The 26,105-nt window shown below is 43.0% G+C and overlaps 2 protein-coding genes across 5 annotated transcripts; both read left to right on the top strand.

Moving 5' to 3' along the window:
- The first annotated feature begins 57 nt into the window (after positions 1 to 57).
- stx3b (syntaxin 3b) lies at positions 58 to 13,350 on the top strand. Of its 4 annotated transcripts, none has more exons than XM_037460702.2 (12): positions 61 to 485; positions 5,137 to 5,211; positions 5,385 to 5,484; positions 5,577 to 5,651; positions 5,796 to 5,866; positions 6,133 to 6,241; positions 6,319 to 6,392; positions 6,897 to 7,031; positions 7,702 to 7,812; positions 9,513 to 9,632; positions 9,992 to 12,610; positions 12,695 to 13,350. In XM_037460702.2, exons 1-10 carry the CDS (start codon positions 456 to 458, stop codon positions 9,594 to 9,596), a joined length of 864 nt encoding a protein of 287 aa, XP_037316599.1. In that variant the 5' UTR covers positions 61 to 455; the 3' UTR covers positions 9,597 to 9,632; positions 9,992 to 12,610; positions 12,695 to 13,350. The 4 variants fall into 4 exon arrangements, with proteins under 4 accessions (XP_037316600.1, XP_037316601.1, XP_037316599.1 ...); XM_037460700.2 differs by having other exon boundaries at positions 62 to 485; positions 9,995 to 12,610; XM_037460703.2 differs by lacking the exons at positions 7,702 to 7,812; positions 9,513 to 9,632 and adding an exon at positions 8,121 to 8,231 and having other exon boundaries at positions 58 to 485; positions 12,519 to 12,610.
- A 771-nt stretch (positions 13,351 to 14,121) lies between these two features.
- Positions 14,122 to 25,983, top strand: kdm2ab (lysine (K)-specific demethylase 2Ab). The gene is made up of 23 exons (XM_037460693.2): positions 14,122 to 14,320; positions 14,769 to 14,809; positions 16,034 to 16,172; positions 16,412 to 16,490; positions 16,638 to 16,684; positions 16,989 to 17,167; positions 17,472 to 17,578; positions 17,738 to 17,831; positions 17,940 to 18,093; positions 18,188 to 18,303; positions 18,876 to 19,002; positions 19,104 to 19,375; positions 20,075 to 20,152; positions 20,323 to 20,583; positions 20,762 to 20,890; positions 21,015 to 21,095; positions 21,268 to 21,492; positions 21,641 to 21,670; positions 21,817 to 22,907; positions 23,322 to 23,485; positions 23,827 to 23,973; positions 24,112 to 24,327; positions 24,417 to 25,983. The coding sequence occupies exons 2-23, from the start codon at positions 14,774 to 14,776 to the stop codon at positions 24,596 to 24,598; spliced, it is 3,954 nt and encodes a 1,317-aa protein (XP_037316590.2). The 5' UTR covers positions 14,122 to 14,320; positions 14,769 to 14,773; the 3' UTR covers positions 24,599 to 25,983.
- The last annotated feature ends 122 nt before the right edge of the window (positions 25,984 to 26,105 follow it).

Here is a 26,105-nt window from a genome sequence, read left to right as displayed (position 1 = left end):
AACCTGAACGCATCACCTGCAGGTGGCTCGGGGTGTGGCTTTTATGTCAGAGGATTTGTCTGCGCATGCGTGAACCAGAAAAGTGCGTTTTAGAATGATTACTGCTGGTCAGTGGAGGGACAGATTATACGTCTCTACACAACTGTTGTTTTAATCCCCTGGGCGAGGAGATTTAGCAAAGAAAAAAACCCTGTTTTTAAACCGAGCAGCCATATTGTATGGAAAAAACGACGGGTGGACTCAGCTTTTGTGAAAAAGTCGTTTTCTCCCACACCTCTGTGAAGACTTTTGCGGAGTTTAATTGCGGTTCTTGCTGGCGGTGGGTTTCCTTCGGAGAGCTCGCTTCGCCAGCCGGTTCAGGAATTTAGAGATTTCGGACCCGTCTTTTGAGTCATTTTTCACAGAATTGTAGTCATCTCTTCGGTTCTAAAGGTGTTTAAGGAACCTCGAGAAACATGAAGGACCGATTGGAGCAACTCAAAGCGGTAAGTAACGTTCAAGAAACTGTCCTCTGCCTCCCTACACGTCAATGGTGTACAAAGACATGACCGGGCGAGATGAAAAATTTACTATTCCAAATCTAGCTCAAATAGCTAAAACATAACCCAGTAATGATCTAAACTAGTTATGCTTATATTGTGATGACATAACTCGGGATGATGATTTGAAATGGGGATGATGGTGAAAAGGGACTCGGACAAACATCCATACCTGAGGTTTATTCGAGTTAATGGGACAGCTGTTAGTTGAACTGTATTCGCAGATGTAATTGATGTTAATTGCTGAATTGGGATGTTTGTGAATGTAGCGACATATGGTACTTTACACCGCAGTTTAACACCAGATTAATTTGATCGGCGGGCAGTTAATCGACATATCAGTCTCTGGTCAAAAAATCATGTATCTAATTTATATGACTGTCTGAAGTAATCAGAAAGTGGTTATTCAATGCTTACGTGTGTGTGTGTGTGTATGTATGTATGTATGTATGTATGTATGTATATATATGTGTGTATATATATATATATATATATATATATAGTGGCAAAGGATACAGGTTAGAATGAACCAGAATCCTCTTTTACCTTTTTGTATTTATCCATCTCAGCTGAGTTACAAGTCTTGAACAGCAGCACACTTCCATTATATTTATACATACCCCATTCAGAATGGAGTTAATGACTGTGAATATTATGCTCACGTGGGGGGTTTGAGGCCTTGGTCCATTTGTAACCCAAGTCGGGATATGTTGCCATAGCTACCTGACATTGCCGGGCCAAATATTTGCAGTATTCCCGCCCCCAGAACTGTGTAATCTCTCACAGCTGACACCTGACTGCTTTTCATGCAGTACAGACAGCGAGTGAAGTGGGCCAGTCACTAAAGTACTGTATACTTTACACGTTAACGCTTGTAAAACAAGGCTGAAGTGGCCTCCATTCTCTTTGTCATTCCTTTCTATCCACATCTATCGCCCACCCCCTGCGTTTCCCCCCTTGACTGTAACATGTCAGCAGTAACCTGAAGGCTGTACATTATTGCGTATATCAGCTGATCGGCTTGATAAAGATAAGCAAGAAGAAACGCTGTGGTTTCACTCGGGGCGACGGTCACATGTGGAAGCTCAAACTGTTACAGAGCCTTGGATACAGTTTCTTGCAGTTTGAAAAAGTAGCTATAAAATAAGTGGATGAAGGAGCCATCCTTAGCCATAGGCTTTCATTGTAAGATGACATTAACTCGACAGCCCTTTTCTGTACTTCTGTCCCATCACCGTCATGGTATCTTAAAATGTTGGTATGTAAAAAAAATCCCATGTCAGATTTTAGCGTTGCATTAACACAAGTCCCGATGGAGTATTTTGACCTTCTGTCACAATGCCGATGTAAATCCGACCCCATGTCCCCGTCCAGCAGCTGTTTTGGTTTCTGGCTAATTCCTTTTTTTAATCATCCCGTGGCAAAATCTAGTGAATTGCTCTTGAATTAACTTAACTGTTGTTATTAATTAATCATGTAGCATTTTCTCAGTTAATTGGTTTGAACACTACAAGAAACAACTTCAAAAAAGTCTTTAATGTGTTATTGAATAGAAACGGCCCACAGTTGGCTCACCTCTCCCCAGGGCAGACATGGTGCAAAGGCGTCGTAAAACACCAAAACAAGCGGTAATGTACTGCCAAACCCCAAACAAACGGTTGGGGTTGGGTGTTGCACTCAGATGTGTCATCACAAGTGAGTGAGCAAGCAGCCAATGGCTGTATAAAACAAGCCCAAAAAAAAGAGTGCGGAATGGTGCGACCACATGAGTTGTTTGTGCAGCACAGTGTCCCAAAGCCTTACTTGTTTGCTCTGAGCAATTTGATTGATTAGTACACTAATAGCTACAGCTCTACAACCGTTTGGTCTTATCTTATAGGACTGCGTTTTCAGCTCACTTCATTCGTCATTTACGACCCTCGGAGACAAAGTCTGACAGTAAATCATCTCCCGTTTATCTGTAAGATGACGGAGTCACAGGAAATGCCCGGTGAGGGGGTTGGAGTACGACTTTTTGGATTGTGTTTTTGTATCCAAAAATACTTCATCAGGTCACTTGAGGCTTTTTAGCATTTCGCCGAGTTCGTACAACGGTAGTCCGTAGAGGCTGATAGGATGAGCTAGATTAGTTAATGCGGGACTGGCCACGCTGTTGCACATCTGACTTGCCACATCTACTGGTGCAACACAGTCATACGATTTTGTCTCGAGTGAAACCGTGTGGGAAGAGAGCCAGCCGGTTCGTCTTGTCCGTGGATCGCTGCGTCTGCCTCGGTGTAAAACCTTTTGTCTAGTCGTGTGTTATGTAACGTGACATATGGCGCTTTGTGTGCAGACTGGGCGTAATTAAGTGATTTGGTATAAAAGGAACAAGCCAGCATCCGAGCTGACAGTCCCTCATGCACTACCTCTGCTTCATCCTCATGTAACAGCATGAGGCCTGAGATTATAGCATTTTTGGAGAAAAGGGATTAAATCCAATTTGTTGCTTCTTGGTTTACTCGGTCAGTCAACATCTTGGCACAGTATCACCAATGTGGCCTTACATCTGGTTGTCCACACTATATTAATCATTTCCTAATAAGGATTTAATTATATGTGTGTTATTTCCCCATCATGACACAATAGTGTAGTGAGAATGCTGTAAACTACTGGTGAATGTTGCTGTGTTTACCCCATTCACATGCCTTTAAAGTCGAGACACACAGTCCATCAAACAACCCCCATGGGGTGGTCGGTTGAAAAGTCAAAGGTAAATGCATTATGGGTAACGTTTTGATCCTTTTGAAAGAGCTAACGGGTGTTTCCCGGTTGAGTCATAGGGCGACCAGGTGAGTTTAGGGAGGCTCGATGTTGAAAAGTCCCTCCGTCTGTGTGGATCAAACAGTTGTTCTATAACGACGTGTGTGTTTTGGCTGTTGCCTGTTTTTTTTTTAAGCATTTGTATCACACAACCGTCCCTTTGACCTTATTTCTGCTGAATAAGAGACACTGGAAGGAAGTCGCGCTTGTTCTTATCTCGCTTTTGCAGAAATGCTGTGTGAGGGAGCATATTGTTTATGCCAGAGGGATACAGCTGTATGTTCGCCGTATAAGTCACAGAGAGTTATAAAAACAAGCAGTGTGTCCAGAGAACTCTGTGCTACTTGACAACTGTTGTTTGTTACAGCAGCCTGAACCAAATAGCTGCATTTGCAATTCAAATTGTAGACGAGGGGAAGAAGGTTTAAGACGGAATGGGCGACGTGCTGCTGCATTAAATGTGCGTCTAAGGGCTGCTACTGCGCTTATTTCCATCATTGATTTACTCCATTCTGCTATTTTCTTGATTGATCGTTTATAAAATGTCAAAAAAAATAGAAAAGGACCAATAAAAAAAAATATTTTGATAAGAAAACCCTTTGTTTTTTGGAAGTTAAAGAATATAATGGTTATTCCAGGGTAGTGTAGATGAAGTGGAACACATTTCCGATTGCTTGTTCGGAGGTTGATGCAGACGGGGCTGATATGAGAGAGCCGCCTCGTCGACGGGTATTTTCCATTCCTTGACTTTGATCCCGCCTGACTTTCTCCGGGAAAAGTCAAGTGTCCCGACTTGACTCTGTCACCCATTTCAAAACCGCTCGAAACCCTGTGGTTGCTCAGGTGAAACCAAATTGTTTCTAAAAACGTAGAGGGGAACAAAAGGGAGGGAGCTCATTGTCTCTTTCCCCTCATTATATTTCAGCGCGGGCGGCGCTGTGATGTCGGTTTGCACGCGGCCTTTCCTGGTTAGTTTCTACAGCCGCTGGAAAAAATCAAAGGGGAGAGTTTCTGGAGCCCGGCCCTTATCCCTTTACCGTGTAGTCACCAGCCCTGTGTTTACCCACTCCACCTTATGACGTATATACGACTTCACTAGAGGGAAGCTTCCTGGTGGATGGGATTGGCGGCAGGCCGATGAGGAACACACCAATGTTTGTGGCTGTCACGCTGAGCTGCTGACCAGGAAGCAGTTTTGTTATCGAGTCTGAGTCTGTTCACGGTCTAAATGCCGTCCTGTGAAAGAATGAATCGGTATTATTGGACATTCAAATAGTTTGAAAGAAATTGGTGGAATTCACATCAGAATTCCGTCTAATGGTGTTGTTCGAGGTTTATCTTAACAATGATGATTTATTTTCTTCTGCATCCTGTTATTTGGGGAGTAGTGAAAGCTCACAGGTATTAAGAGTTAGGATTGAATGCGTGGTCAGATTAATAGTTTTATTTTTTTTACATATTTATTAATTGATTATTTCCTTTTCCCTTTTCTGATAATATTTACCTAATTTTATTCTTTACAGATAAGCTTCTTACAGTGTTGATATAGAAATAAAGGATTTGATTCTTTTTTTCTTTTTGAGTGATATAAGAAGATTAATTCCTCTCTCACTGCTAGCAGCCAGTTATCTTAGCTTAGCAGCTAACAGCTAGCCGTGCACGGTAAACACAATCTGCTGGCACATCTAAAGACCGAAATGATCACCTTATATTTTACAAATGGTAAAAACAAGTTTGAATTAAATTGACTACAGGAGTGAAACAACCTCGACTTACTTTGCTTTTGTTCTGTTAGACGTGTGATCAAGATGACGACGAGGTGGAGATTTGTGTGGACAATGCAGCCTTCATGGACGAATTCTTCCTTCAGGTCGGTGGCGAAAAAATCACATGGACAAAAAGTCTGAAAATATTGGGTCAAAAAATGTTTTTTCAACTTAATATTCCCTCTTGTTTTTTGGAGGGCGCGCACAGGGAAACACTTGAATGTTGTCCTTCACACGCACTTCTGCTTGATGATGTTCGCCTGTGCGTTTGTTTCAGATTGAGGACATCAGGAACAGTATCGATAAAATTGATGAGAATGTGTCTGAAGTCAAAAAGCTTTTCTCTGTCATCCTGTCTGCCCCCACATCAGATCAGAGTAAGATCCCAGCTCGTCTTCCTGTACCAGCTCACTTTCTTCTGTTTCTCTGCAAATGTATAATGTCATCCATCCTGTTTCTTTCTTTCTAGAAACACAGGATGACTTGGAGGCAATCACCAATGACATAAAGAAGATGGCTAACAATGCAAGAAACAAACTCAAGAGTGAGTCCGTCTGCCTTACAAACACACGCAGCTTGTCCATTGATAGAATAAAATGATGTTTAATTTCTTTAATGTGAAATGTTGAGGACGATTTAAACAAAGATGTGATATGAACAATGAACCAGTAGCATTTTTGCTTCCCAGCCATCGAGAGGAATCTGGAGTCAGAGGAGCAGGAGAGAGTGTCAGCTGACATGCGGATACGTAAATCACAGGTAAATTAGTTTTCTCCATTTATCTCTCAATTTCAAACAGACAGGCTTTTTGTTAAGAAAGGGGAAAAGGAAAAAAAGCAAATGACCATGTATTTAATATTTTAAAAAATAACTTTCAAAGCCACTAAAGCAAATCTTAATTTAAGTCATTATAATATTGATTGTATTATTTTAATGTGGAGAGATTTGGATTAGTCCTACAAATGTTGTTGTTTGGATCAATTTAATTGAGATTACTTCTGTGCTAATTCATTTTTGTCTCCCAGCATGCAGTCCTGTCCAGGAAGTTTGTGGAGGTAATGACAAAGTATAATGAAGCCCAGGTGGACTTCAGGGAGAGGAGTAAAGGACGTATTAAGAGACAACTAGAGATCAGTGAGTGGCGTCCATGCAATCATGTGATGATATCACAATCTTCCTTGTCTTAAACCTTTTTGTTCTCCCGTCTTCAGCTGGAAAAGCAACAACAGATGATGAACTGGATGAGATGTTGGAGAGCGGCAACGCTGCTGTGTTTACTGCAGGGGTAAGTGTGTGTGTGTCTGTGTGTGTGCGTGTGCAGTAATCTCCACCAAGAGTAACGTCCAGTGAGCCTTGGCAGTGATCAAAATGTGGTGGAACTGACAAACCCTTCTGTAAAGCTCAAAGAGCTGGTATCATCTGGTTAAAGATTAGCTGTGCTCTGGATTTGTCCCGTTGGACTCAGAGTCAGTTAGCGCTCTCCTGCACTTTCTTAGTGTTGCAAACCCCCAAAAGCCGATGGGCAAAGACTAAGCCTCTCTTGAGCTGCTTGAAACTACTGAGAAGTTGAGCACCAGTGTGCCTCCACTGACCGGACGCCCACATGTGCACAACTGTTTTTTTGCATTGGTCTTTACGTGGGAGAATAGCACAGTGGGGAGGATGTATTGGTAAAACCCGGGTTCACGTTACTGGAGTGTTGGTATGGGAGGACTAGAGGGGATTGCAGCCAAATCCTACACAATGTGACCTGGACACCAAGCGCCATTTTTTTCCCTCCTCTCCACAGATTGTGGACGCTGGGATCTCTAAACAGGCTCTGAGTGAGATTGAAGCCAGGCACAAAGACATTGTCCGCCTGGAGAGTAGCATCAAGGAGCTGCACGATATGTTTGTAGACATCGCCATGCTGGTGGAGAGCCAGGTACGCTCCTCCCTTCCATCTGCCACTTACCTCAGGAACTTCTCATTGTTGTCCTTCATGGCTCTGTGTTTGATCCTGACTGAATTCAACTCATTTTCACCTGTTTATTTCTCTTGCTGCCCCCCCCCCCCCACACACACACACCTCTGGGTCTGACTTCAATCAATCTGCATCTGTCTCCTCTTTTCCAGCTTCATGCCTTTCTTACACCTCTTTACACCTTTACTGTCAGTGTCACCACCATCCCACCCCCCAACATTGATGGTTCCGACTCCAATGCATTTAGTAAGATGTACGGGCAGAGGATCATCGTAGACATGAGCGCACACGTCCCCTTAGAATTAGTACCGATGAATGCGGTTCATCAGTCAGTCACTGTTAATGCAAAAGTACTGTGAGTTTAACCACATGTTTCTTACTGCCTGAACCATGCTTTCTGAGGGAAAGGCTTGTTTGAGGTAAGGGCCACACTCCCGCTGTCCGTGCTTTGTGATTTCCTCCTGATACTCTTTGTTTTTCTTTGTCATGTTTATTTTCAGGTTATTATTGAAGCCTCGCATTATTAACATTCAATGTTTTGACAATAAAAGTGCGGAAAATATGGATCAGTTTCAACCAATATAGGATCTTTGTTGCTTTATTTCTTATTGATTGTTTTTATGTTTCACAGGGCGACATAGTTGACAACATAGAGCAGAATGTATCCAAGTCGCTGGACCATATAGTTGTGGCGAAGGAACAGACCAAAAAAGCCATAAGGCACCAGGCTAAAGCGCGCAAGGTAACGTAGCCGACGGCTGCTCCGGTCTGCTGCTCACCTCTTCATGTGTGTTTTCTTCTTCTTATTAGCATTATTATTATTATCTAGACTCATTCAAACACCGTTTGCACAGAGGTCACACTGCCTTGGCCTGCAGACAGATCGGCAATCACCTGCAACTGAATGCATTAAATGTGCTTGGCTTTTTGTGCTCTTTCCTTCTCTGTACCACCTCTCTTTCTCCCGCGGTTTTGTTTCTGTTTTTCTTTTTTTTTCTTTTGTTGCTGCTGCTTTTTGTCACCTCTGACGTGGCCGTGGCCCCTCGCTAGGGGGGAATGATTGAGAGGATTGAGAGCAACATGGACCAGTCAGTGGGCTTTGTGGAGCGAGCCGTAGCAGACACTAAGAAAGCTGCAAAGTTTCAGCAGGAGGCTCGCCGTGTGAGTGACCACAGTCGGGAGGAGTGGCCGGTTTCCCAAAAGCAGCAGAAATAGTTTGAATTTATTGTTTACCATAGAATTACCCCTGAGAGTAACCCTGTTTAAATTCAACGCAGAACAGAAAGGAGAGAGATGGGGATTAGATCCAAAAAAATAGGACAATTATTGAGTCCGATTTGAGCTGCAAAACCAACCTTGAATTTGAATACGATTGGAGTAATTTGATCCACGTTGACCTTGAGCCACTGTGGGCGTGCACCTGGAACACTAAAGATGCCTCTGCTGAAGTGAATTGCTCAGACTGCACTATTCCAGATTATACAAGGATCAACAATAGGTCCAACAGAGCGTTATCGGCATAAAAACTCACCGTCTCCTCGATGAGTTTTGCACTGCTGCCGGAAAACAGTCGTTGACCAAACTGACCTCAACGCAATGTGACATGATTCGTTAAGAGCATTCAAACACGCGTACCTTTATTTCTCCTGTTTACCATGTGTTCGTCACACTGGAGGATACAATGATTGTTGTTCTGATAAATTGTTTTAAAAAGATGTGAAACTGCATTCGGCTGTGCAGTTATTTAGCATCTTAAAAGGCTTCAAAGTCTTTACTCAAACTCGCCACCCAGTTAGTTTATGAATTGGAGAAATTATTCCTCTTTTAACAAAGATCCTTTTGGGAAACCGGCCAGAATGAAGACCGTCTCTACCATCAAGACCCTGATTGTTACCTTGATCCTTACATGTGATGACCCGTGACCCTCCCACCTGGTCTGTAGATGAGGCTCCTCCCCCTGCCTACACACACACACACACACACACAGCTTCTACACTCTTCTTTCTCTCTGTGTTGTTCCTCTTCAGCTTTAACCATAACTTTGTATTTTCTTTACAGTTGGCTCATGGCGTCGATGTTATTCTTTGTTTTTTTTTGGGGATGTTGCTCCTTAGCTTCAGGCTGTTAAAACGTGTCGGTGAAAATACCTTTTTTTACTGACAAGTTAACATAAAGTCAACACTGCTGCACCAAGACAAAACTGGTTTATCACACTTTAGCAAGATGGATGCGCTGAGTTTATATGTTTTGCCAAGCTACAAAGACAAATTGATATTTTATTCAGCCGTTGTTGCTTTATAATGAACAAATGCCTGTGTTCAACAATTGCAAAAGTGCAAAGTAAGGTACAGTGGTAGACGTGATCATGTTTGCACATGTCAATGTTCTTATTGTCGATTCCCACTGAGACTCGTTCTGTATGTACTTGGTTGTTCCCAACAGAAAACGGTGATACTAGTGGTGGTTGTGGTGGTCTTGCTGGGCTTACTAGCTCTCATAATCGGGTTGTCTGTGGGATTGAAGTAAAGCTGATGAGCTATTTGAATAAGAGGAGCGCTATGGGTGAGTAATTCTGAAGCAAATAAGCTCTGTAGAGTCACAATGGGTGTGGGGATGAGACATGTTTTGAAAAAGCATTTGCACGCTCTTTTCCTCCTGTGTGGGTGTGTGTGTGTGTATGTTGTTTGTTTTGTTTCCATCCACAGGGCTAACTTGAGGTGTGTTTGTGTGTGTTTGAAGTTCTTGCGTGTCTGTGTTTTCCCCCGCTTGTTACTGCTGAAAAAACAAAGCAGTGCTAGAAGGGAGTTACCATTTCAGCTGTGGTCATTTTGTGAATAATGTCCCAATGTTCTCATGTCCCCCGTCATCAATCTCCCATTTGTGTCTCTCTCTCTGTCTCTCTCTCTCTCTCTCTCTCTCAGCAGAACATGATCATATCTGTTGTAGTCTGTGCTGTGGATGTTCTCATCTTCCTCACCGCCATCCTCCCCCTCGACACCATCACAGGACTGCTGCTTTTATCATCAGTTATTTATCATCCACTCCCACCGCCATTCTCCGCCAGCCGGAGCGCCAAAGAGAAACGCTGATGACTCCATATGGACAAAATGTTTGCACGACAGAAAACCTGACGAACAAGTCAGGTATCGCAAGTTTGATCGCTGGATGAAACAAGAAGCGCTTTTGAGAGTGGGGATGTTGTTCAAATGTTGTATCCAATCAGAACGATTCGTACTGGCGTGTTAGGGTTTGTTCGGACAGTTTGAGGATGCTCTGCTACAAATGAGGAAACAAGACTGAAGCTGACAATGCGGTAGGGAAGCAAGATTTGAGAAATAACTGATTATATGTCACGTAAAATGTCATTGCCCGGAGGTGTTGAGTGAAATTGACTTTAATGTCCAGTAAGTGGGAGCCATCTCCTCCTGCATCCTGATTCTTGCCTTTTTTATGAGCCACGACACACTGTGATTGAAAAACTAGCTACTGTATATTTACTGTATTTTTATTGTGTTGGTTTCGGGAAAAGTTTTAGCACTTTCACATTTCAAAATATGTCCTTATTTTCTGAAATTAAGTTCAGGTGGGAATAATGGCGTTTTGATTTTTAGTGTTGTTGATATGCAGCCATGAATAGGTCACAGTTCTTATAACTTGAAGAGGATCGGTGTGCTCACTTATGATTCTTCAGTTTGTAGAGCTCAGTGGTTCTTTTAAATACGAACGAAGTCCTTGTGAATACATTTTAAACAAGTGGAGCTCAGATAACAAAGTCTGGTACATTAACAAGCATCCCCTGCTTTAGAGCTGCTCAAAATACTGCAACATCTTTGAGACATGCTTAAATATTTGTGCTGTGTCTTTGCTAACTTGTTACAAAAGTTAACCACTTCGACCTTCTACACTTGGAGACATGATTGACTCTATTGTTAAAACGCTGTAAAAACATAGTGCCAAAAGAGAGGGTGGTAGTAACGCCAGCCACCTAAATCTCAGTGCCAGAACAGCCCAATGAGTAGGTAATAGCAATATATTTTTACTGCCTTTGCTCGGTATGTTGAACCCACAGGATGAAGTGTAAAGGGACACTCGAAATAACAGATGTCTCCCACTGGTGTGTCTTTACTAGTGCGACATGCGTTTTTTAATCTTAGTTTATTCCTACTGTAAACGTTTACCTCAGTTGCCGGATCATTGGGTACAACTATCTAAAACGCCTTAATACCACAGCCCTGCAATACATGTTATTGTCATGATGATGGCCAGTTTTTATTTAAAGAGCTGTGGAGGATTGCCGGGTAAACGTTACGCATCTACTGGGTGCAATTCAACAGCGCCATCAAGTGCATCCTTCTCAAAGACTACAGTCAAATGGACAAATCTAAAACACTTTAAATCATGAGTGTATTTAACGTAATGTTTTACCGATGTGCCTTTATTGATTTTATCTTTCCCTGACAAAGTCTTGACATGTTCTGTCAAACTGAATGTAGAAAGGATTTATCGCTTGGCTGTGGTATTGGACTGCATAGTTTTGGTGTTTCTGATGAACTGGCTTTAAATCTGTTAGGGGACCATTTTTAAGTAAGTGCTTTTTTCCTGTTGGAGGGAGCCACCGTGCACACGTTGTCACGCAGAGGCCTTCATTTGGCAGTTAAAGGTGACGCCAGCTGTTTAAACAAAGACTGGATAAGAAACACACTCCCCATCCTTGAGAGATGGGCGATGACATGTAGGAGTTTTGTAGACGTCATCGTTGAAATTTCCAGTGCGTTGTGGCGGCCGCTGTCACTGAGGGAAGTTTCTGTGAGACTGGAGCACGAATGGTTCCTTTTATTTAAATTCTGGCCTTTCGAACCACGATGCTCCTCATCCATCGATTGCTCAATGCTGATTTGCTTCTTTCTATTCAAACTTTTTTTTCTTCAAACACCACCAAGAGATGAAGGAGAAACTGAAGTAGTTGCACACTGTACAGAACTAAGACGCCACAGATTTGTAATGCAAATTAAAGATTCTATGTTTTTTAATGACTTGGTTGACTATGGTGTTTACTAGCAACGTTGTGCATGTCCTTATTGCGGGTGATCGAAAGTAAAAGATTAACTGATATGGTAAAATGTCTTATGACTGCATGTTATGAAAGGTGTTTGTGTGTGTGTGTGTGTGTGTGTGTGTTTTAATGGGATAGTTGTAGTCAGCAGATTGTTGATACAGCATATTAACCAATGTGTTGCAAAGTGCTCTTTTTTTAAAGGTTAACACGTTCCAAGGTAAGTTTGTCAAGTTTCCCCTCTCTCTTTACACACAAACACACACCCTGATCTCTGTAATCCTTTGTTCTCCTTTCAATCCGTCATTTCCTCAAATTGGTGAATGCATTTCTGTGAATAATTGAATTGTGGTAGATGCTGTCTAACTGGCTTTTGTTATTCATCAAATCCACAGAAAAAGATGATGATTACTTTATGCTGTGCCATCATTGGAATCGTCGGATTCTCTTATCTCTACAGCTTCTTCTCATAAAAGGCTTTATGCAGGTAAACACCTGCATCAGCCTTTAACACAATGCATTCCCTTATTTCACACTGAATGTTAAATAAGTTCCTTTTTTGTCTTTGTAGTGTTTCTATGGGAGAGAAAGAGTGTCAAGAAAAAGTTTCCTGAAGTGCTTCCTTGTGTCTACCCATACCATTACCATACTAAAATCTAGTAAAAAGTATTTAAAAAGGAATTGAATCATACCCGTCCTGTGCACTTGACCTTTTGTTAATCTTTTTGAATCATTTTCTTGCTGTATGAAGTGTTGTAAATGTGTAGATTTTTCTCAGTCTGCCTGTTCATTACCCAGACGCCTCAACATCAGGCATAAAATCGTTTTTGCACCCTTGTGGTCGGCTGCAGTCGACCGCCTCCCGGTGGTGCTCAAAGAGGATTTGTTTATTGTCAATGAAGTTATTACGAAAGATTAATTAAAAAAAGAAATGCATCAAACATAATTTCTTGTATATGTTGTTGGCTCCAAAAGGCTATTCGTGTTTATACACGATTGTGCTCAGGTCGAAATGATCATTTTAAGTGTTATTTTCTGACATGTGTTGTTATAATTTGAATAAATAATGTGTGATTTTGTTGGGTGTGATCTGTCTGTATGCGTCTATGCTGTTGAAATGCTTGCACTGAGGATCTTTTCTGTATCAGCGGCTCCCACCGGCTCACAGGCTGCGTGTCAACCCTGTAAAGCCTGTTATGTAATAAATTATTTCTGTGCGTTATTGTACCAATTGTGTGTGTGCTTCGCTTCCTGTGTTCAATGGTTCAACTTCTCTCAGTCTGTATGCATGGGCGGCTTCCTAAAACCTTACACCTTTCGTGTTTAAGTATACTACTTCGATTATTAAGCTACGGGAAATATATGGCGAGGCAGGGTTTGACATATGTGTATGAACGGCTTCCCTGACCTCATTTCAGTCACCATCGCGCTCTTCTTGCCAACCATTGGTCGGCACGGCCCATTGACACCCCATGGGGGCGGGGTCTAAACATGGATGCGCTCCTTTTCTCCCTTCGCGTTTACAGGATAACTCCTGTTAAGTTTAATCATCCCCAAGAAGGACATTTATTATTAGAACAGCATAAAAATGTAGATTAAAACTACCCTACACGATTAAGCTTTCAATATAGCACTTATGAGGTACTATTTCCTTTTCTACGCAACTTTATTTCAACATTTACATACTGCTTACATGTTTAAATGACAATCTAATAAACATCGGTGGTTTTGCGTAATGAGCTGTTTTGATACTTCACGTACATTGTTGAAAATACTACCTCCCATTGACGTATGTTTACAGTGAATATACACGAAACAATTCCTTGCATAACCGCCAGATAGGGAGAGTGAAATCAAGCACACTCGTAAGTTAACATATTCTAATAGTGTTTGACAGACAGATGCCGTGACCAATGGGAACGCTTCTATGCAAATGTTTTAGCCATAATGTAAATAGGGGGGGGGGAACCTGGGTCGTCTTTTTTTCTCTGTGTGTTGTGTGTGTGTGTTTTCTCACCAGCTGAAAATGGCGGCTCGGAGCGTCGAATCGCTCTAACTTTATCGCACAATAATAAAGAGAACAATATACACCGATGTTAACGCATAACATGGAGAGGAACTTTACTGTGATACCTCAGACGCTCTAGCCTGGAAATATCACTCTCACCACTACGGCTAAAGGAGTTGAAACCCAGAGGTAATGATGAAGAAACATACAACTGCCGCACGGAGGCTAATGTCAGCTAGCTAGCTAACTAGCGTCAACGTTTGCCGACGACTTAAGAAAGGGATGCCATCTGAGCTAGTTTACGTTAGCTGACAAGTCCAGTTCGCTAAATAACGTCGTAAAATGGACACAATGGTTGAGACAATTGATTGTTTAACGAAGTACCTTCTGTCGGCATCTGTCTTCATAAAGCGACTTGAGTTTAACGTGAAATGTTTTGCGTTGTGTTGCTAACCTCCGGCAGCAATGTTTGCTAACGTTAGCAAGGCTACCTAGCTAGCGTTAGGCTCCACTCAAGAGAGGTGTGTGTGTGTTACCGTCCAACATGATGTTAAAACACTCCCGAACACTTTAACACCAAATGACTATTTAAGCGGTGTGAATTCACGGTGCCGCCGATACTTTGTTTGTCTTCTAGAGATTATGGAGGACCCTCATACACGGTACAGCAAACGCCTGGTGAGTAACGTTAACTTAACCCGACGGCTTCCCGGAGCAATTCATTTTATGTAACAACCATCAGAATGTTTCGCATATTGAGATGTATTTCAGTGTGTTTCATCCAAGATGTTGTGGGTGTCGGGCCTTTTTTTAAATATTAGAAGCAGTCCTCTAAATGGTAATGATAGTTATGTCGGTTTTGAATGGCCTTCTTTTTTGTCTTGTTCTGCGTGTGACCCTAAAAAAGGCGATAAAGCTGTCCTTAAAGACTCTGGGTTCAAGCGACGGTCAAGTTCACTGTCTAACGTGACAGCATTTTGTACCTCCCATCATTCGTATCCCCCGGTAGTTAAGTCAGTAACTCAGTACTTTCATACATCTCGGTGTGTACTCGTATGTATATTATATAAATACTAGTGGTTGATGCGATAAAAATATACTTTTCTAAATATATATTCAAAAAGGCCAATGTTGATTTACCGTTAGTTTTGGAAAGCATGTCCAGGCCTAGTTGTGGAAGACCCCCAAAAGTTATTAAAGTCACCCAGTAAATTGTTTTCATAATGTTGATTAATTTATCCCTGTTGTCATCTTTATGAGAATTACCGTGTGGGCTGTATTCGTGGTATTACATTGTTTTCAGTTGCGATGTAATAAAGCTATCGTGCAGTGCTCAGTTATAAAGGGATGAGTATCAGGGTTTACATAAAGCCACATTTTTTTCATGGGGGTGGGGAGATCTCAGAGAGGGGGGTGTTTATCCATCTGTCTAGCCAAGCAGAGCTGCATAGGGGGAAAGGAGGGGGCGGTTGTGGAAGATTAACCCCTGTTGTTGTAATGCTGTATTGTTTTGTTCTCATGTAAACTTTGGTATTTGATAGCCGTTTGACTGATTTGCTCGGATTAAACCATTGTGATAGGTGAAACTGGGATTTTTATCACTAATTTAATATTAGAGACAGCTCCCTTGGATGTCACCTTATATCTTAGTAATTAGATTAAAGTGTTTTTACAATACATTCAGCCATGTTGCAAATGTTTCTTGGTATTTTGCTTCTCTGTTGGCTATTGTTTGGTTTTTGAATCAAATATTCACGTGGTAACTGTTTTTCATGGTTTTATTTGATCTTGACATCGGTATTGCTGTTTGACCATTTGTTATGGCACAGAAATATCTTAACATTTTTTCATGCCTGGGCGTAGCGGTTTAAATCACACTATTTTTTTCTGTCCTGTCCTCAGCGTACAGGCACGCGCCGCCGCTACCAGGACGATGGAATCTCAGATGATGAAATCGAAGGGAAACGGATGTTCGACCTGGACGAGAAGTTGGTGTGTGCCAGGTTTAAATCTGACTTGGTCAAACACATGGATGGAAAAGGTGAGCGGTTTCAACCAATGTTAGATGTTGTTGGAATATATACCTGAATATATCTGCCATGCAGGAAACTGAGGCAGTATCTAAGTATTTGTTCTACACACCATATTGCTTGTAAATGTAAATCCTTAAGACTGTTCTGAACATCGGATAAAAGTGTCTCTCAAAGTTTATATTTTAGAATTTAAGTCTTGTCATGATTTTGGGATAATGTACCAAACTTTCACTTGTCTCCTTTCCAGATTTCACATTTGAGTACATTCAGAGGGAAGGACTCAGAGACCCCATTATCTTTGACACAGCTGATGGCCTTGGCATACAGTCAGTCAATTCCCTTTCTTTGTTTTTTGTCATTCTCATATAGAGACATATATTGTAGCTTTGTTTCTAATCAAATGCCTATAAACCTGTTTTTTGTCTTGAGATTAAAAATAAATGTGAACCTATACATGGACTTTACTCTTGCAGAATGCCAGATCCTGATTTCAGTGTGAGTGATGTCAAGTTGTTTGTTGGTAAGTTCCTATTTTATTCCCTTCCTGTTTAAATGGCTTTATTTTTTTCACAAAATGCCCATCTCATAGAACGTATCCAAATAAATTGGTAAATATTCTGGTCGATCAGTAACAAGAAATAACCCCTAAGGAACTGCTAAACTATCAATTGTCCCGCACAATGTGTATTTATCCATAGAAAGTTATAGTTGCTTGGCTTTTGATCACAAATGTGTAAGATAAAATGGGTTGATTTATATTTTGGGGTATTTAAGATTTAATTACATTGGTAACAGTAGTTTAACCCCTTCCGATCCTCTTACAGGGAGTCGACGCATTGTAGATGTGATGGACGTGAACACCCAGAAGGGAATCGAGATGTCGATGGCTCAGTGGCGACGCTATTATGACACGCCGCCGTCTGAAAGAGAAAAACTTTACAACGTCATCAGTCTGGAGTTCAGCCACACCAGGCTGGAGAATCTGGTGAAACGTCCGGCTTCGGTGAGAATGCACACCACACACTCTTTGTGTAGAGCAACCCAGATATGCACATTCATAATGTTAATTCATAACACTTATTCATACATATCCGTAAGACGCAAATGTTGAGAAAATCCAACTTAAGTCGGACAAGAACGATGGGCTACTCATCCTAATTATTTGAAGGCTACTTTGAAAGGATATTAAGCTCGGTCTTGATCCCAGGAAAGTTACTATTTGTCTACATACAGAAAGTGGTGTTAGTTATTACAGAAACTGGGGTTCGGTGCGGGACATTTGGAATGAATGTATATTTTGTTCTCAGGTGGACCTTATTGACTGGGTGGACAACATGTGGCCCCGCCACCTCAAGGAGAGACAGAGAGACTCCACTAATTCCATCATAGAGATGCATTATCCCAAAGTACAGAAGTGAGTAAACTGCGGACCTCAGGAGACTAATTACATATGCTGTGTTATAGAGAACATACAGTACATAAAAATCTAAGTAATATTTTTAATCCAATTCAAAGTGATTTAATGCCTAAAATCATCTGCATTGTGTGTCATGTCCTTCCTTGACTCCCGTAGGTACTGTCTCATGAGTGTGCAGGGCTGCTTCACAGATTTCCACATTGACTTTGGAGGCACTTCAGTGTGGTACCACATCCTGCGAGGAGGAAAGGTCAGTTTGTCTAACCTTCTTTCATGTGTCACAAATACACATTAATGCCATGGAAGTAATTGTTGACCTCAGACCATCCACATGACCTTTCACCCGTGATCCCCACAGGTGTTCTGGCTGATTCCACCCACACCTCCAAACCTGGAGATGTATGAGAACTGGGTTTTATCTGGAAAACAAGGGGACATCTTCTTGGGGGACAAGTGTTATGACTGTCAGAGGATTGAGCTCAAGCAAGGCAACACCTTCATAATCCCATCAGGTGTGTTCCTGTGATAAGGCTGTGACACACAGCGCTGGAAAACCCACTCCTGCCTGCTGAGTATCTTTAGCATCCTGTGTTTTGTATGTTGCAGGGTGGATTCATGCCGTGTACACACCAGAGGACACGTTGGTGTTTGGGGGAAATTTCCTCCACAGCTTTAACATCCCAATGCAGCTCAACATCTACAGCATCGAGGATCGCACTCGGGTCAGCATGTAGATATTTAACTGTCCTCTTCACACACATTGATGATTGAGTCTTTGTGTGTGTGTGACCTCTTATTGTATCTGTTATTCTGTGGGAAAACTATCAACACCATAACTTTAATGTTAAGATTTTTTCTTTTATCTCTCATCTCGCAGGGCAGTACAATTAATGGTGATAAAATCTTTATGGTATCCATGGGTGACAGGACACTTAAATCAGACTTGCGCAACAACACAGAATTCCACTCTTTAGCAAATATCAGTTCTTTTGGAAATGACTGAAAGATTGGTTCTGAATTTTGCTTAAACACAAGTTGTTTGTGTTGTCAGACGCTGTCGTTAGGGGAAGCAAACAGGGGAATTGGGACTGGCCTCTGTAGCCACCTCATAATTCCCCCAACATCATCCGATGCACGCGTGCAAAATAAGTCCAATGCTCCCAGTGATTAAGAGCAGTTTAAAGATGCAGAAATTGTTTGACCATGTATAAAGCGATTTACTCAAAGCCACATTGATGAAAACTTCAAAATTCAATCTTCTGAATTCTTTACCTTTTCTGTCATCCTCTTCTAGGTGCCTTCAAAGTTCCGCTATCCGTTCTACTTTGAGATGTGTTGGTACGTCCTGGAGAGATACCTCTACTGTCAGACCAACATCTCCCACCTCACTCCCGAGTTCCAAAAACACTCCTTGGGCATTGGTGAGGACCAGTGAAAGCACATTGCTTGACTGTCTCTTACCTACACAGATGTGTAAATGAATCTGCCGCTGATGGGAACTTCACGTTTGCTCTCCTTTTAGGACTCACACAGGCTGACCACGAAGCCAATGATCAAACTAAGAATGGCAGTAATGGAGTTGACAGTGAAATGGAAGTCAAGGAGAGCATAATCAAGGAGGAAGAGGTCTTACAAGAAGAGGCCTCCAAAGTTGCCCCACCTCAGCCCAGGCTGACTCCCTTTGAGCTGGAGGGACTGTGGAACCTGTTGGGGAAGCTGGAAGAGCTGCCGGACCAGAAGAAATGTGTACCCGTAGGCATCATGAATGCTGCAGCCCTGATCAGAGACATGAGGGTGGGCCTGAGTTCCTTCTGCATTACACTGCATTATGCACACTGGCTTGTACTGCTTTTATGGCGCGTTTCCACCGAGCTGTACGGGTCGGTACGGGTCAGGTCTGTTAACCATGATTTGGCGAGCGTTTCCACCGCCAACAGTACCCTTACTTGATAGGCGTGGTGTATTCCAGAAAGTAGTGGTAACGTCACTTGATAGGCGTGGTATTGGACGGAAAGTAGATTGACGTTATTCGTGAAAACTGAAAGCTAACCGCAAACAACAATGGAGGACATACAGCCGATCCTGTTCTTGCTTCTCGATATGTGGCAGGTTAAAGTAATGCTGCGCGGCGACATGGTTGCGCCGGTGTTGTAGTTTAAAAATGGCGCTTCGTGTGTTGTCTTTCCCCTTGCTGCACGCGCAAATGACGACACTCTTTCAACCAATCAACGTTCTGCAGTGAGTCTAGCTCCACCCTTTAGTACCAAACTACTGTGCCAGGTACCCCAACGGAAGGGTACCCAAAAAGTGGTACGGTACGGTGCGGATTTTTGGTACTTTTCTCAGTGGAGACACAAATAAAAGGGTACCGACCCGTACCAGACCGCTCGGTGGAAACGCACCTTTAGAGCGCTGCCTAGGTTGAAGTCCATATGTATATTATAATGTGTGTGTTTTGTCTTATTACTCCTTTTATTTACTCCATTCGTCTAGACTCTCCTGAACGAGCACTCCAATGATAACCACAAGTTCTCCTACACTGGAGAGCCCATTGTGAAGTGGCCCGAGAGGGTGAGAGAATACACTTGAACACACATCAAGCTTGGATATAAACATAAGATCAAAAATCGGGATGCAAACATGTCATCTTTTAGGTGGGATCGGCCGTTTTGGAATTTTGAAATACATCAGAGTATTTCCACAACTCTAACCGGGCCTTTCTTTCCCTTTTTTTTTTAAAGCCGTCATGGTACCAGCCCCCCACCCCCCCTCCTCCCGTCCTTTACCGTCCTCGCTTGGCCCCCGCCCTCCACAAGCCTCTGAGCCAGAGGCCCACCAAACGCTCCTCCATCTCGGCCCTGAGGCGCCGACGGGTGAGGTGTAAGCGCTGCGCCGCCTGCTGCAGGAAGGAGTGTGGCACCTGCCAGTTCTGCCAAGACATGAGGAAGTTCGGTGGCACCGGACGCATGAAGAAGGGTTGCCTGATGAGACGGTGTCTAGCGGTGAGCCTCGTACCCATCATGGTCTGTGTGGATCAAAACTAATGGTGCCCATCCGTGCCTGTGTGCGCTAGGAGAGGAAGAGTCGGGCAGGGAGCTGGTTTCCCAAATTGTGATTCACAATGAGGTTTGTCACCATATTATTTTGCCCATGTTGTCAATAACGTTTGTGTTCCTCCAGCCTGCCTTGCCGAACACAGCGCGATGTGCCGTATGTGGAGCAGGGGAGTTTGATGAATCAAATCCGAGCACCTACTCACTGATGGAGTGTTCTGTCTGCTCGCAGATTGTCCATCATCAATGCATTAAGGTAATCAACTTACAACATAGCAAAAGCTATAATCTGAATACGTTGCCAACTTTTTTCAAGGTTTGTTTTGCTGCCTACAAAACTGTACAAGTAGGTCTTGATTATTTAATTATTGCTTCTTAAGGACCCCGGTGATGGGAAGATCAATGAAGATTTGCCCAGCTGCTGGGAATGTCCCAAATGTTACCAAGGCAAAGACTTGGAGGTACATATTTTCTCACCTCTTTCTCTGTTTTTCTCTCACTTTCTTCAATCTCTAAAAAACCCTTTTCACTAACTTCCACTAGCGGCAGTATGGTTGATTGTTGATAGCCAAATTAAAATGAGACCCTCTCTTCTTCGACCCCACCAACCATATCGCTTTGACCTTCACACAGTCTTCCAGCGATGAGGACAGTGATGAGTCGGAGGGCTCCACCTCCCTGCCTCTGTCCAAACTTGCCTACCGGGAAGGCATCGGTGTAGGGGAGAGGGTGGGACGAGGAAGACCTTGCAAATCCTCATCCCGGTCCACAGCACCACCACCTTCTCAGAAACTTCTGCTACAGCATCAACAGAACCGCAAAAGAGCGAATGCACTGGAGCGCAGACTAAAGAAGAGGGTAAAGTAGATTAAAATGTGTTTTAATGATCAAAATCAGGAGAAGATGGATGGAGAGTGCCCTATTTCAGTAAAGATGTAATACGATCTTTTAAAAGTGTTGCCAAGATGAAACTTGCTTTATTTCTTTTTCTTTCTTCTTTTTACAGATTAAACTAGAGCGCAGCAAAATGCTAACGGTAGGCACTCATTCTTGTGTTTTTCCGTATAGTATTTAGATACTACAATGTATATGCTGTATCATTTCAGTATTTGGTTCCATCCATGCAATTTGGTTTGTCGAAGATGCGTTTCATCCTGTTTTTTTTCTTATCCCACCCAACAGAAGCAGGCGACCCTGGAGCGATCTCCCCGGCTGCTTCGCTCCAGGATTTTGTCCCGTCTCCGCTCTCCAACCAGCAGACTATCTCAGGGCAGAGGCCGGAGCTCCAGTTGGGCCAGTGGCTCCTCTTACCACAGCTCCCTGGGAAGTACTGGGTCTCTCCAACAGCATCAGCAGCAGCAGAAACGGCAGCAGCAGCAGTCTTCCATGGGTCTGGTACTTGAAACTAAGGGAGACTCCCAGAGAGGGAGGGGCAGAGGGGTCAGGCTGCGAGGAGGAGGAGCAGGAAGAGGAATGCAAGGTGGTCGAAGCCACCAAGAGTTGGAGGAGGAGAGCGAGGACAGCAGCAGCAGCAGCAGTTCCACCACCACCACCACCGACAGCAGCAGCACCAGCAGCAGCAGCGACGAGGAAGAGGAGAACGGGCAGAACATTGGGAGGGGTTTGGATAAAGAGAATCAGCCCCAGTCGAGGCGAGGAGGGCGGGCAGCCAAAGAGAAGGAAGAGGAGGCAGGCGAGCTGGCCAACCAAAACGGCGCGGAGGAGGACAAGGAGGAGGAGCTAGAGCAGGACAGTGAAACAAGGGGCAAAGACCGGTCCTTTCTTAAAGTGACACTCCAAAGGCCAACCAGGGCCAAACACGACCTGTCAGCCATCGTCCCCAAATTAGAAGCCATCGCCCCTAAGACCACCACATCCACAATACACAACCAGGCGAGAATCCTCGTCAGGCCCCCCATCAGAAACCCCGGGTTGTGTCCCGATCCACACCCCAACAGGCACTTGGCCCCTCACGCTCGCGGTAAACACACAGACACTCGCCCCTCCCACCCAGAGAGGCCGGAGGACTCCAAAAAAACGTGGCCCAGCAGACCTGCTAAACTGAGCAATGGCGCCTCGTCTTCGGCGACTTCTGAGCTTCCCCATCTCCGCGTACCTCTATCCGCCCTGCAAGAAGGAGGGAGCGAGGCCGACAGGGAGAATGGCGGCAGCGGACCGGGCTGTGAGAGGGAGGTGTGGGTGTCCGTCTTCCGTTACTTAAGTCGAGCAGATCTCTGCGTCTGCATGGCTGTCTGCAAGAGCTGGTACAAATGGTAAGATGTCTTTGAGGATATTTTTTCCATTTTGTGTGGCGTTCCTGGTCAGCCAGACACCTGTTTTTGTTATGCTCTGATGCAAAATGATCTCACTTTAATGAGCAAAGGAAAACAGACACAGAGTACGGGTCAGAGGCTTTTCATCTTTATCTCATTACAGGTTCTGACCCTTTGTGCCTTCACCACCAAAAGTTGATCATATATCTTTGAATTTGAATTACTTTTTCCTTTCTTGCAGATGTTCAAATGAAAAAGGGATTCCAAGGGTTTTTGGAATTAATATTAAACGTGATCAAACTCCTTCCCTTATTTTGAATATCGACATGTAAATGACTGACGTTTAAAAGTTCATATTGCTCTGCACATCGATAACTATGTTTGGATGCTTCACCCGTGTGTGCTTGTTCTTAGGTGTTTAGACAAGCGGCTTTGGGCACGGATTGACCTGAGCATCAAACGCACCGTTACTCCTCAAGCGCTCACAGGCATCATAAAGAGACAGCCGGTCACACTGGATCTGTCTTGGACTAACATCTCTAAAAAACAGCTCAACTGGCTTGTTGGTCGGCTGCCTGGTACAAACACACACACACACACACTCTTTCATTTATGCAATAAAAATGAAATTCTTATTTGGTCAATTTATATGTAATTAAATATGAACGTAAAAAAATTATCAAGCCAATAAGTAACAAGAGTATGCAACAACAAAGATAGTTTTGTGTTCGTATACATTTTTTCTATCAAAAAATGTCAAATGTGATTTTTTTTTTTTTAATTTAGTTTTTACAGATTTCGTTTTTCAAATCCCATTGTTTGAAGAATGAATTAGTCATGTGTCCTCCTATCTGGTGTGTGCTCTACTTACATATTTAAACACTCAATTGAATTGAAATCTCATTTTTTGATTTTTCAGGGCTGAAGGATCTGATGGTGGCCGGTTGTTCCTGGTTAACTATTTCAGCTCTCTGCTCCTGTGGGTGTCCTCTCCTGCGTTCTTTGGACCTGCGGTATGCAGACGGAGTCAAAGACGCGCAGATCAGGGATCTAGTCACCCCTCCAGGTGAGGAGAGAGTAGCCTCCCATTGTCTCATGTTATGGTTCCCTACTTTATAGCAGCCACCTTCCTTGGCCATTCTCCCTGTCAAAATCTTACAGAAGTTTTTTTTCTTTTTTCTTCCAAATAATTCCTCTGCTCCAGGTTGTGACAATCGTAGTCAGTTTCGGACCATGCAGTGTTTGCGACTAGCGGGCCTGGACATCAGCGACTCCACTCTACGCCTGGTGATCCGTCACATGCCCCATTTAACAAAGCTGGACCTCTCCCACTGCAACAGTCTCAGCGACCACTCCATCAACCTGCTGACGGCAGTGGGCTCGTCCACACGAAACACGCTCACAGAACTCAACCTGGGAGGTAAGATGGGGCTCTTTTCATTTTTTTTTTAAGTTAGAATGATTTCGTTTAACAAGTATTGATGTGTCTATTTGTTTTTTTTATCAAAGGTTGCAGTAGACTGACTGATGTGAGTCTAAAGTATCTCCGGCGTCTCTCGTGCATCTCGCTGCTTGACCTGCGAGGCTGTAAAGGTGTCTCCCGCCAGGCCTGTGAGGCCTTCATCTCCGAGCTGTCCGTCAACGCGCTCTACTGCCTGTCAGATGAAAAACTGATCCAGAGGATTTCCTAAGCGTCGGCCTCCTCCGACTGCAGAGGTGAATCCATGCAACACAACGAACACAGGCCGGACGGAAGGTCCACGTGCACCTGTAGGTGTGAAAGGAGCGGCGCGGTCTAGAGTGGGAGCGCTTGCTGGTGTAACTGGCGTTGGTAAAAGGGGTTGTCACAGCTGAAACTGAAATTTCTTTTGTACATTTTTCTGTGTTCCCGTAAAACGAGATTCTTTTTTACACTTATGGGTTTTAATGTTGAGTGGGAAAAGCAAAAGGTTTTCTTTTTTTCCCTTTCTTGCTGGGAGTTGGAGAACGTGGGCAATTAATTCTCTCTATTAGACTGCACTTCCTTTGGCTAGCCAAGTGCTCAACTCTATTTTTTGGAGTGACACCAATCTCAACTCATCACAAACTCTTCTGCTTTGAGTCACACTTTTAAGTTTCATCTTTTGTGGTTGAACTACGTTGTTATGTTTGGCTGATTCCCATAAAGTCTTATTTATCCTGTGATGTATCATATTAATTCATTTAATATCCGCTACTTTTGGGTGCTCTAAATAGATGGTTATTTTTTTGTCAGATTCCAGAGAGCACACGTCTACAAGAAGGACGTCTGCTTTATGCACAACAACTATGCGCTGAGATTTATTTTTTTTGAAGACGACTAAAAGTGACAGATCTTAGACATCTTGACTTATATAGTGAGGGAGGGGAATGGCCTGTTCACCAGTGTTATGTTCAGCTTAATAAGGCATTTGGATGCAACCGTAGTCTAGTGGTATACCTGATAAGTGTACATGGACATTGAGTAGAGGTGTTTGGATAAAAGGGTAAAAAGACAGTGTGAGAAGGCAATCGACAAGGCGACAACACCTCACCCCCCAACAAAGGGCAGGCTGCATGAAGTGTTCGGGGTCATGTGCCAGACTAATGGTGCATTTTCAAATAACAGTTAGACTTCAGGTGCTATTATTTCCAAACTCTTATTGCTTTGTTTTTGTACAGAGACATTTAGAACCAAAATGTTAATATTCTAGATGAAACCACTCCCCACCCCGCTTTGATACACCTTCTTTTCATGGAGGACAAATGTGAGTATATACTTTTCACAAAATTCCATAGGTTTGTCCAATTCAATGTAGAGAATTTTGGGGGGGATTGGGATTGCTCATTTCTTTGTTCCCCCAAAGTGTAGTAGTTCTGTATCAACAGTCCCAATCCCAACTGCCCTCCTGGCCATATACCTTCAAATGAATATAAATCTATACTTTTGTGTAAATGTGTTTTCCTCTTTTTGATTATCAAAACGGGAGTTCTGTAGCATTGTAATTATTTTCAAAAGCATTTTTCACTTTATGTTATTTGTGTTATTTTTCAAGAAAAATAAAAAAAAAGAAACCGGTTCAACGTCTTGTTGTCACTGAGAGTGGGAGATATGCACGTGTGTAACAAATCCATTAAAGCTATTGGTCTATTTACAAATATTATCGATCAAATATTCGCTCCACCCAGCTTCTTCTCCAT

Source organism: Pungitius pungitius, chromosome 2, assembly GCF_949316345.1.
Source record: "Pungitius pungitius chromosome 2, fPunPun2.1, whole genome shotgun sequence".
Taxonomy (NCBI): Eukaryota; Metazoa; Chordata; class Actinopteri; order Perciformes; family Gasterosteidae; genus Pungitius; species Pungitius pungitius.
This window is presented reverse-complemented; position numbering and strand designations above follow the sequence as displayed.

What these genes read in the sequence shown, in the direction of transcription:
- stx3b (XM_037460702.2), top strand. Translation starts at nt 456, where the DNA reads ATGAAGGACCGATTGGAGCAACTCAAAGCG. An exon ending in TGCAAGAAACAAACTCAAGA is followed by an intron (nt 5,652 to 5,795) that starts GTGAGTCCGTCT and finishes TTTGCTTCCCAG; the next exon opens with CCATCGAGAGGAATCTGGAG. An exon ending in CTGCTGTGTTTACTGCAGGG is followed by an intron (nt 6,393 to 6,896) that starts GTAAGTGTGTGT and finishes TCCTCTCCACAG; the next exon opens with ATTGTGGACGCTGGGATCTC.
- kdm2ab (XM_037460693.2), top strand. Translation starts at nt 14,774, where the DNA reads ATGGAGGACCCTCATACACGGTACAGCAAACGCCTG. An exon ending in CAAACACATGGATGGAAAAG is followed by an intron (nt 16,173 to 16,411) that starts GTGAGCGGTTTC and finishes TCTCCTTTCCAG; the next exon opens with ATTTCACATTTGAGTACATT. An exon ending in AGCGCAGACTAAAGAAGAGG is followed by an intron (nt 21,493 to 21,640) that starts GTAAAGTAGATT and finishes TTCTTTTTACAG; the next exon opens with ATTAAACTAGAGCGCAGCAA.